Consider the following 12,168-nt stretch of genomic DNA (forward strand, 5'->3'; position numbering starts at 1 on the left):
GCAGCACTCAGGGCCAACCTGTATTTCCTGACTTCATTTCCTAACTGCAGTTGTAATTGAAATGTAGGGATTGAATTGACAAAAAAAAAACATTGTTCTTTGCCAGGTGGTACCATTTAATTTGCAATAATATATTTTCTTTTCGTGAATAAATCTGAGAAACATTTCTTTGGAGTTAGAATATTATGAGTATCATTTAGAGAGAAGTCGGGCAAAAACACACCATGAAGCCAATGTGGACCTTTCCGCCTTCTTCGCCCATCAGCCACATGCTTTTCTCGTCGTTACTGATCAACCCCAAAACTCTGACACTTCTGTTCCAGCTGCAATACAAGACAAATAAACAAAGAGCTTTAAGGTTGGTTTAATTAGTCAGAGCTTAAAAAATATACCCCTCAGTGTATAAGAAATAAAACCAAACTGCACCATATCTACAGCTGAGCTGAACTGTGTCAATAGTAACTTAAATCCTGTAAATATTCAGAATAAGCATTCTGACCCAGGATCCAGAGCTCCTCTAAAGTCCTGTTAAATTACTGTGCATTAAATGACTGATATTTACCACTTTTAGCTAACTGGGCAATTGTAAACTGGATGTTTTTTCAAAAGTGACAAAAGCCAGTAATCAAATGTGATTAAAAATACTTCAAAAAGCTAACAAATACATCACCAGCAATATGATAGACAGTTTCTAAAACTGTATGATCACCTCCACCATAGTCTATATCCTCGACGTTCCACTTCCGGGATCGCTTCGGTGCTACAGGAAATTCCGCCGGATGCGTGTATTTTTGCATATGTCCATTACCTTCCAATTTCTTTTTTTTTGGCGTTCTAACCTCCGGTGGATTTCTGAGGACTATGGTTACCTGGTCCTCAGATCTCTGCAGGGTAAATCCATACAGCTAGCTAGACTATCTGTCCAATCAGAGTTGTTGTTCCACGACTAAAACAACTTTTGAATGTACACGTTCCACCTAAACATGTTCCTTCCGGAGGCTATTTTGCAGCCGCACCGTGGCTACGTCCGACGCTAAGCGCGGCCTAAGACGATTGTGATTGGTTTAAAGAAATGCCGATAAACCAGTACATGTTTTTCTCCCATCCAGGAATGCTGAGTGGACTAGCCAGACCCTCCTCCATAGCCCTGTGGAGGAAGGTCTGGCAAAGCGAGACTACCTCCACTATGAATGGGTTTGCCTTAATTAACGTTTCCTCTGCCTCAATTCAACAAGGCCAAATTCAAATTCATATTAAAATGATAAAATATGAATGTATTCTTAAAATTCAACAAAAACGTAGACACAGAGTTTGATGAGTACTTAGTTATCGTGGGGTCCAGACGTCATCTTTTGTGACATCTGAGATAGTTCCAGAGTCGGAGACAGCCATCAGGACGGAGCAGAAGTGGAGGCGGACCATGGGCTCGGTCACTGTGTACGTGGTTACCTTCACCAGGCTGAGAGCAACAGAAACACATGGACAGAGCAGTTAACTCCTCACAACGTCTTTGATTTATTTCCATGTTTCTAAGTCTCCATGGAACTGACCCTAACCCTCTATTCCCAAAATGGGTTTCGCTTATTGTCTCATGGATGTTTGAGCTTTACTCTGCAGAAAGATGGATGTCCAAACACGTCTGGAGGGAATCTTCAAAAGGGTGTTCATCACTGGTGGAAGTAAAAGTACTTATACCACACTGTAAAATACTCTGTTAATGGTAAAGGTCCCGCATTGAAAATGTTACTTATGCATGTATCGTATGTATCATTGTATGTATCATCAGGAAAATCCTCACATTTATTAACTGGAAACCATCCAAACAGTTGTGTCAATCAACTATGTGTTTAATGGTCTAATCATTTCAGCTGGACTTGATTTAATTTAAATTAGCTATTAAATCAATTCAAATTTTTTAATTTATAATTTAAAAAAATGTCAGCTATGTGTTTTGTGAGTAAATGTCTTAATTTGTAATATAAATAGTAACTAAAGCTATCAGATTAATGTAGTGGAATAAAAAGTACAATATTTCTCTATTGAATGTAGTGGAGTAGACGTAGTAGTAATTTTGACACAATTTAATAACGAGAATGTGTAATTGTCAATGCACAGATTATCACTGCTTTCAAAGGCCAGCATATTTAAGTTCAAAATGCTTCAATATTTTCACATTTAGAACAGAGAGAAAGATAAAGACAGTTTGATTGACAATTTGCATTTCCTCCCTCATCTCATTCATTTGTGAAATGCAAACAAACGCTGGTAACACTAAAAGTTTTTTTCTTGTTTTCTTACGTTGCTTTCTTGTGTTGTTTCCTAAAGTCTTTCTTGTAAATGAGAATTTGTTAATAACTTCTGACTAAAAAAAAGGAGTGTAGTATTTATGGTAGCTAGTAAAGCGGCTGTTTACCTTGCAGTGCCGTGTTGTTGATTCCACACCGGCTTCCACACATCAACAGCAAGCTTCGCGTAGCTGACAGCAAACTGGCCATCAGGCATGGAGCAGATTGCTGTCACTGAGCTGTCTGAAGCCTGACACACACACACACACACACACACACACACACACACACACACACCACACACACACACACACACACACACACACACACACACACACACACACACACACACACACACACACACACACACACACACACACACACACACACACACACACACACACACACACACACACACACAGATTAATACACACACACACACGTGTCCAGTGTATAACCCTTTTTTTCTTGTGCATGTCTTCACCTGCTTGTGGCCGGCCACAGTGTTGTGCTGCCATAGTTCCAGCAAACCGGATTCATAACCAGCAAGAAGCAAATCCCCTCTCTGAGAGAAGCACAGAGCTGTGACCGGGCCTTTCACTATGGGTGGACTCTCTGAAAAGACACAACACAGAGGTGAACTGGGACAGCTTTCAAAATAAAAGTCAGACACAACATACATATGAGGTACAGTACAGAACATTGAAATCATCATCACACCAGCACGTGCACACACACTGTACAGATGACCATGTTCTGTCTCCTTCACTGAGCAGCATCAGGAGACTATTATTAGTGAATTCCAACAAATAGATGAGTAATTATGATGATCATGATCTCAATTATTGAATAATGTTTCAGCTGTATTTATGCAGTCCTGCCAGACTTATTAATATCTTATTTAGAAGCAATTTATAAAACATAATTTATCAATGGTTTTGGAGCAGTGCATTTCATGAGTGCACACTGACTGAGAATCGACTGTGAACCCTTTTCTTTTTTTAATGATATGTGAAGGCAGAATATAAAGTATTACCTATTGCCCATATCCAGCATCGCAATGAGCAGTCTTTAGAAACAGTGAGGAATTCTGAGACGCCTTCTTTGCGAGCAACTCCATGTATTGCACCGCTGTGGCCCTGGAAGGTGCCAAAGTGCTCCACCTGTACGTAAAGCCAAAAAAATAAATACAAAAAATAAGTGGCCGACTAAATAAAAGGGGCCACGCCGCATCGCTAGCTGAGCTGTAGCCGGGGTGCGCCTAATTGAACCACCCTGCAACATGTGTTACAAGTTGAGTTTTATAAAAACAAATAATAAAAAGCACCCATTCACAAGATTCTTTATCTATGCTGTATGGACAAACGCCTGTGTCCGCACAGTACATGTTCTGATTTCAAATGTTGACTTAAAGTAAAAAGAGAGGCATCATCAGAACAATGTACTTCAAGGTGCAGATTTCAACTCTAACATAATGCTGGATAATAAATAGTTAATTGTGATATTTTGTGAGTGGAATCTAAATCTGCAACGTTCTCTGTCAGGTAAATGTAGTAGAACAATGGGCCAATCCCAAAGTCCGGACTCACAGACTAACGGACTTTGGTGCGCGTTCTCGCGAAATTTGTTTAGGGTTGTCCCAATGTCAAATTTCAAAGGCAGTTAGGGTTTGAGTACACACTTACCGAGCCCTTTCCCTGGGTCTGCATCGATGCAGACTTCACCAAAGGGAATTACCCAAAGGTAAACAACAGTACGGCACACGACCATGGAGTGGAACGGTTGTCGAATTTGAAATTTTTTTGAATCAGTCAGCCGTTTCCTGTGATGTGATTTCCATGTGGAAAGCAACAAACTTAAAATGGAAATACCCAAACCGGCAAGTGTCAGCAACATCTTTCTTATTAAACGTTGCCAACATGTGATCTCGTGAAGTGCCGTCCCATCCCATTTACCTAACTGAGCCCATTTGGCCTCACACACTCACTCATTTAGCATCAGTTAAGTCTGTGAGTCTTTAGTCCTTAGTCCTCAGGGTTCACTTTGAGATTGGGCCAATGTGTCTTCAGTAGTATACAGTTTACATGCATAGTAAATGCTTTGGGGGCCTTCTGGAAGTAGTTTCGAGGTACAATGGTTCTGAAGAAAGCTACAAGCAGCAACGCAGGAGGACGAGCAATCAGCCCATTCTAAACAGGCACATTTTGAACTGGCACTGCACTAGTTTTACTAAACGGTCTAAAAAACAACTTTAAAACCACATCTTCACCCCATCTGATTTTGAGCGACAGACCTGCAGTGGTTTCCAGAGTTTTACTGTGCCATCATCAGACGCGGTGAACACAGTCATTTCTTCTGGGTTGAGGTCTTTGTTCTTGTCTTAAAAACAAAGGAAAAAAAGAAGAAGAAAAAATAATAATTTCAAAATAAGACTCATATTGTACAATATGAAATAAAGAGGGAGAGACAAATGATTGTATGTGTGCATTCATTTCCCAAGAAGTGTACCTGTATTTGGGAGGAGAGAGCAGTGGTGTATACGTTGCTTGTGCGCAGCAATGTGGCAGATTTCTATGTTTGTTTCCCAGTTCCAAACATGTAGCGCTCCCTCTGCACAGCCGGCTACCACATACAGTCCCTGCCCACAGAGCAACAAACAAGTCAACACACACACCATCTAATAAGGCTGAGTGTTTACTACGTGAAAGTCTTAAGAGAGAAAACAAAGAAAGACCTGCAGTTAATTAAATCTCTACACTACGGAGCTCGACAGTGAAATCTCATTGTGTAAATATTTTGTGAAAGCACCAATAGTCAACACTACAATATCGTTGCAGTATTGATATCAAAGTATTTGGTAAAAAATATTGTGATAATTAATTTTCTCCATATCACCCAGCCATAGGTTAACAATTCCATGGTAACACTGTTACGCTTAGGATTGTGGGTATTGTAGTATTTCTCCAAAGAGCCCGAACAAAATGTGTTTTTCTTAAAACAAGGTTGATTTCATACGGACTTCTGGCTTTGACACGAGCAGTAAACCTTCGCTTCACGACCTCGGAGCTCGTGGTCAGTCTAGACCAGGGGTCTTCAACAGAGGGTCCGCGACCCCTAGGGGGTCCGCGGAGGTACTGCATGGGGGTCGCGAAAGTTTTGGTTGATTAGACTTTTTTTTTATATTCCCCCCTCCCCCCCCCTGCAATTTTTTCCACTAATTGAAATGTCTTTAAATACACATTAACATGAATTCAACACACTGTAGTAAACAGATAAATGGAGGCAGAAGATGTCTTTCAGTCATCAATGCACACATGGCACTTTAGGACCAGTTTGATATAACACAATTTTATACAATATATATAATTAGGGGGTCCCCGCTCCATCTCGCCATCTTGGCCTGGAAAACGTTGAAGAACCCTGGTCTAGACATTATGGCTGATAATCTAAATCCTTTGGGAGGAAATTAAATTTTCCCATCCAGAATCACACTGTTGATCTCTTTAAACAAAGTACGCAAGCTTATATACTGCACCAACACAACCATTACATGCATAAAGATGTTTCAGGAGAGAAGTAAATAACATAGCCTGTATTTTCTCTGATGGATAAATGCAGAATTTGCTCACCACACGGCAGACAGATGTAAGAGGATTCCTCCAGGAGATTTCTCGGATACACTGGCCTGCCTGCAGATCCCACAAACACAGCCTCCCGTCGTTGGAAGAGCTAATCTGGAACGGAAAAAGGAGGCAGATGAAGACAAGGTTACATAAAGAATAACAAGTATATTGTAGTTATATGACTCTCAGTTAATAGCTCTTATTCAGGGGCAGACCTGTAACTCCGTTAGTTACATTTCCTTAATGTAATGAATATTTACCACACAGTCTGGAGTCCAAACACAGCCAGTGATCCAGTCTTTGTGAGAGTGAGGGAGCGACTTAGTGAGAACAGCAGGAGACAAACTCACATCCCACACCATCAGGGCCTGAAACAAAGAGACGGTCACTGCTGCGTTATTTTGTCCAATCCCACCATCATCTATATCAATACAAGGCAGACAGGAATGACTGCGGATGGCTAATCCAGCAAAGGAACTTCATTACATTGATGCAAAACTCATGAATATTCTAATGTAATATTGCCTTTAATTAGGGTTGCTTGATTATTATTGTTAAATTATTTTAATTTAACACGATTGCTTATTGACTTTTGGAAATATATTGCATTTTTAGAACTTAAAAAATAGAAAACAGTTAAACAAATCAACAGTGAACACACCTTGAACTGTGAAATTTCCCTTAATATTTTTTCTGTTGAACTTTTCAAATTGCCCCTTAAAACAAATCATATAAAAGCTACATTCAAGTGAGTGAGTGAGTGAGTGAGTGAGTGAGTGAGTGAGTGAGTGAGTGAGTTTAGCCTAGGGAAGAGCAAAAAGTGTGTTTCATTCAGAACACAAGACAAAAGAAAAGTTTACTTGCAAAACATAAGGTGCAAAATATTAGTTTTTCTCGATCACATTGTTTTTGTGATCGTCAGGAGCCAAAACTGAAATTGCGATAAAAATTCAATTAATTGCACAGCCCTACCATACATGATTCATTTGCAACATTGCCAACAATGGCCTTGTGCACCCAGTAATATCAAAGGAAGACAAACTTTATGAAATAAATGGTATGGCAGACTCTCTCACAGTATATTATTATTTTATATTATATCTTCCAATCTTAGAATCAAGCATACCAAAATCCCTGCACGAAATTAGCCACAAATCTGCAATCTGTCTAGATACAGTCAGTGTTTGTTTAAAAAACTAAATTCCAATATTGTCACAACACTACAGCGCACACACACACACACACACACACACACACACACACACATATATACATATACACACACACAAACACACTGTACCTGATCTTTTCCCCCAGACAGTAGCTGTCCATCATCAGGGCTGAACGCCAGACAGGTGACCCCCCCACTGTGGCCCCTCAGGAACCCGTGAGGCTCGACGGAGGAGTCGAGGGCCAGATCGCTCAACAACCACAGGACAATGGTGAAGTCATCTGAATCAAAGAGACATGCAGAAGGGAAAACAATCAAACAGGTATGAGTAGAAAGAGGGATGTGCACTCCTTCATCAACCAATTCAAAAGGTTTAACAAATATTACTATATTTTGGAAGGACTGATTCTTAATACAATTGAAGATGGTAAAAAACATGGTGGGAAAGGTTATTTAGAACTGAACGCTGGTAGGAAGTTTTGTATTTAATAAGGAGGATAGACCAATGGTGAGTTCTGGCTGGTATCAGGGTTTTTGTTTTGTGCCCCTTTTTCTGTCACTCTGACTACTCTGAGAGATCACTTTATCAAAAAAAAACTGTTGTCAATAAGGAAGGAAGCTCAAGCCCCTTATCAATTTTGTTAGTTTTAGTTTATTCTTTTGCTTTTCTTTCTTTCCTAGATTTGTTGTGTTTGTGGAATGTATTTTTGGGGGAATAAAATAAGAAAAATAACAACAACAAAAAAGAAAAGAAAGAGGGAAATTAAAAAAAAAAAGGAGAGAGCACCTCCTACCCGAGAAATATATTTTGTTTCAGTGGAAACCATTAGAACAGTAAAGTGACATTTAGGTTTTTACTTTAGCACCAGCAACACTAACCTGAAGCCGTCGCCAGGTATGTGGAGTTTTGTGCTAAAGCCAGGATGGTGCCTTGTTGCACACCAAACATTCCAGACATTTCCAGGCCTCCCAGCAGTCCCTCCTCTCCTGCCTTTCTCTTCCAGACCCTCACACGTTTGTCACTCCCTCCAGACAACAGCAGCCCAGGTTCGCCCTGCTCGGCGTCCAAAGCCACCCACAGCAGGCTCGGGATGGACACATCAAGTGTGGAGTCCCAGATCTTCTCACCTATGATTAAAGAAAAAAAGATGGCTGAAACACGTTGGCATGTTATTAAGACTGCCAACAGCCAAGAAGATTTTAAAGACTTTATAACTATTACCCTGTTAAGCCTTAGACTCCTTCAACCTTTTTAAAAATAATTATTGTCTGTTTGTTTATCAGATCTATTTTATGTTGTTTTTAAATGCACATTATTTTCATCTTGTGCATATTTATATGTTCTAATTCAATTTAATCATCAAAATGTATGGTTTTGTTTTGTCTATCTTTCTTTCTATCTATTTATCTATTTTTAAAACCTTATAAAACCCAATTTTGACGAACGAAAATTGTCTCTCAGAAACATTTAAAAATTATTTATTTATTATATATTTAAAGTTTATTTTTAAAGCACCCAAAAACAGATGTCTTACAGTACTTCACACTAACAGACCCAAGCAAGACAGAAAATACAGACACAATATGAGTGTAAGAAGTTAAAGTAATACAATTTAAAAAAAGAACGAAAGCTTTTTTCAGCTTGGTAAATTGTTTATGTTGCTGAATAATTATGTGACTGGTACTATACAGAACACGACTGTTTCACAACGAGGTTGTGACACAATTTTATTGAGGGGTCCTCGGCACATCTGTATTGCTTCTGTCAGATTGGTGTCTTCAATCTAGTCAATATGATTTGTTTTTGACATTCCTAACACACCTGAGTCCAGACTGAAGAGTTTGAGTCCTTCACCATGGTAACCCACAGCAGCATAGTCTCCATTAACAGCCACACAGAGAGCAGCAGCCTCAGATGTTACAGACTTCCTTTTCTTCAATGGAGGCTCCTGCTGGCACTAAAAGACCAAATGAGAATATCGATTTGGAGAGAAAATTCTGCGCTATGTAAAAAATAAATAAAGAAATGTGGATCTTTTTTCAACCATGCCAACCTGTTCATTTACACCCAGAATATATGTATATGGCATGAAAGATAGGCAACATGAAGTTAAACAAGTTAATACACAAGATAACTAAGGTACTTACTTCATTGCTTCTTAATGTAGTGACCGATCGTCCTAGTCCTCCTGACCAGAGCTGGAGCTGTTATACAGAAGGACATGGAAAAAGTTCCAAATCATCATTTGTTTGTAGTTTGCTTTTGTTTAAATAGTAACTATGTCAGCCAAATAGTGGAGTAAATCTATTATGACAACCCTGCAGCCTTGGCTCACAGAGTGAAGTTACATTTCTCTGATCAAGGTTGAACATGTACAGGCAATGATGCCTCACCGTGTGATCAGAGCCGGCGCTCAGCAGCATGGCCCCTTCATCCAAGAAGGTGAGGGCCTCCGTGGCTCCGCAGTGAGCCTGGAAACAAGCCACGCAGGTGGAGGTGGGCACCGACCACACCCTGACCTCTCCAGACATGGAGCCGGAGCACAGCATGGAGGAGGAGGGGGAGAAGGAGACACTGCGCACGGAGCGCTGGTGACCACACAGCAACTGAGGGAGCAGACAGAGGAGAAACAGTGGTTGTATTTAACAAAATATATATATATATATTATTTTGTAATGTGGACGAAAATGAATTTCCTAACAGGTTATTTTAATGCCAAAGCCTAGGGAGCTTTATCAGGATGCATGATGTCCTGGATCCATGAAATAACTGGCCTTTAATAATAAAAATCTGCCTGCCTCTATGGGAATTTAACATAGGGGTGTGTGGAGCCCGACCAATAAAGGATTTTTAAGGTCGATACCAATACAAACATTTGGTTATTTAAAAATCTGATATTCCGATATATCAGCCGAGAAATATATATATATATATATATATATATATATATATATATATATATATATATATACACATATATATATAAATTTTGTTTTTAAATCCAAAAATGCGTAACAAAACATAAAACGATTCCCCTAAGATTAGTTATTTGTAGTTATTTATGAGTTCTCACTAAAATAATATGATAATAATTTGTTTTATTGTCACAACAGAACAGAGGAACATCAAAATATATTAAAGTTATGACAAATAAAATGTATAAAAATACAAACATAAGTTATGAAACTTAAAGTCCTTTGAACAAAAACAAAAAAACAAATAAAAAAAATCAGAGTGTTGCCAACAGGGATGTTGTAGAGTGCCCTCGCTTATTATCGACCGTTATAAATGCTAATACCGAGGGAAAATGCCTAATAAGGCATTAAGAATAATTTCAAAAAGATTATTTTTTTATTCTTTTTTTGTACTCCACCGATGTAGCAGCACACTCCTAGAACTTTGTCAGAGACAACGGACAGTTAGAAAAAAAAGTCAAAATGGATGTAAAAGGACCACAGATATCCTTTTTTTAAATTCCTCATGTTCTTCTGCCATGCCAAAACCTGCCGCCTAAATTACCCAAAATGCAACTGGACTTAAGGTAATGTGGGTGTGTTATGTAGTGGGAATTGTTGTGTCTTTGTAAATTATAGTGTGTGGCCTAGACCTACTTTTATCTTTATAAATCCAGAGATAACTTTTGTTATAATTTGACACTATAAATTAAATTGAATTGAAATCCTATAATGTTTATTTATAATCTTTTGTTGCAGTTTCAAAATTATTACATTTCAGTTGATGTAGTGAGCATTAAACTCAGTATGCGACTATCTATATAGCTCACCGTGAGAGTTTTGTTCTGAAGCCAGTTCCACACAATCACGTTCCCATTCCAGCATCCAGCAGCCAGCAGGTGACCCTCGGGGTCAAAGGTCACACAGTTCAAAGGGCTGGAGCTGGGCAGGGCCGCGACCTCATTACCTTTAGTAGAGGACCACACCTGAAATAGCAGAAAAAACACTTACATTAAGAGAGTTATATTTTAATTAACATGCAATTTAGTAAAAGTTGACAGTATAATTTTACAGTAGTAATCTCTGTCTTAGATATTCAGATTAGGGCTACACAATATATATATATATTTTTTATCTTCATCACAATAATAACTGAAGCAATAAACATTGTGAAAAAATGAAACACATCGCAAAAGACACTCAGAGATTGTTTTGTGTTAGTTGAAAGAAAATATAATTCGTTCATTATTTAGTGGTGCCTTTTATATTCAATTCCATGTACAATAAAATAAGGTTTTATTGAGAATAGTGTTTTATTTCCATTTGTTTTAAATTCAACAAGCAATTAGTTTTAGCAGAATACTGAAAGCAGCAGACCTGCAGAATAGTTATTGTTATTGCAATTTTCAACAATGTTATGGCATATCACGTATTTTCCTCATATCGTGGAGCAGATTCCCATTAGCTGCAACAAAGTGGCTTCTAGTCTTCCTGGGGCACACATGAAATAAACAGCTGTCTCAAATCACACAGACTACATGGGAACAAAAAAGGCAGGATAAAGAAGCACTAACACAAAACACAAGCAACTGATATGGCAGCAAAAGTTGAACGTGATTTGTTTGAGACTAACTTTCAGCATGAAGTCCAGAGACACTGTTGCAATGTTCTTCCTGTCTGCAGTGATATCACTGGCTGTTATCATATTAGTGTGGCCCTCAATAAGAGCAGTCCTGCAAGAAGAAGAAATTCAAAACATCAGTAACCTGGGCTGTATTTGAAGAAAAACCCCAGATTCATACAGTCTGAGGTATTTTGGAAATTTTCCTTCAGACTCTCCCCTCACCTGCAGCCATTCCCAATGTCCCAGATCTCTATTTGTCCATCAAAGGAGGTGGTAGCAAGACGTCCATCCTTAAGAAATACACAGCTGGAGATGCCGTCACAGCTGCTCACCAGAGATTTTACTTCCTGTGCACAGCCAGGAGAGAGTTGATATAAGACAGCTTTGTTGCTTTTTTTCCCCAGCGTGGGACAACTGAACAGTAATTCTTTTTAGATTTATAACAAGACACATTTGCAAATAGTGTGTTTACATGCACTACAATCAAATTCTGCAGGAATCAGAAAGAAA

At 38.8% G+C, this 12,168-nt stretch overlaps 1 protein-coding gene across 2 annotated transcripts in view; it reads right to left on the reverse strand.

Annotated features, from left to right (window-relative positions):
• Positions 1-253: 253 nt before the first annotated feature.
• tep1 (telomerase-associated protein 1) overlaps positions 254-12,168 on the reverse strand; it is a 38,043-nt gene continuing 26,128 nt past the window's right edge. For both annotated transcript variants that reach the window (XM_032532536.1, XM_032532535.1), the window contains exons 36-52: positions 11,881-12,005; positions 11,668-11,767; positions 10,865-11,020; positions 9,474-9,686; positions 9,228-9,284; positions 8,902-9,037; positions 7,959-8,207; positions 7,209-7,360; positions 6,169-6,276; positions 5,915-6,019; positions 4,794-4,923; positions 4,579-4,664; positions 3,322-3,448; positions 2,770-2,900; positions 2,414-2,535; positions 1,323-1,459; positions 254-323 (exon numbers count right to left, since the gene is read on the reverse strand). In XM_032532536.1, coding sequence (XP_032388427.1) covers positions 1,327-1,459; positions 2,414-2,535; positions 2,770-2,900; positions 3,322-3,448; positions 4,579-4,664; positions 4,794-4,923; positions 5,915-6,019; positions 6,169-6,276; positions 7,209-7,360; positions 7,959-8,207; positions 8,902-9,037; positions 9,228-9,284; positions 9,474-9,686; positions 10,865-11,020; positions 11,668-11,767; positions 11,881-12,005 — 2,130 coding nt within the window. In that variant the 3' untranslated portion in view covers positions 254-323; positions 1,323-1,326. The remainder of the gene's footprint in view (positions 324-1,322; positions 1,460-2,413; positions 2,536-2,769; positions 2,901-3,321; positions 3,449-4,578; positions 4,665-4,793; positions 4,924-5,914; positions 6,020-6,168; positions 6,277-7,208; positions 7,361-7,958; positions 8,208-8,901; positions 9,038-9,227; positions 9,285-9,473; positions 9,687-10,864; positions 11,021-11,667; positions 11,768-11,880; positions 12,006-12,168) is intronic.

Source organism: Etheostoma spectabile, chromosome 12 (genome assembly GCF_008692095.1).
Source record: "Etheostoma spectabile isolate EspeVRDwgs_2016 chromosome 12, UIUC_Espe_1.0, whole genome shotgun sequence".
Classification (NCBI taxonomy): Eukaryota; Metazoa; Chordata; class Actinopteri; order Perciformes; family Percidae; genus Etheostoma; species Etheostoma spectabile.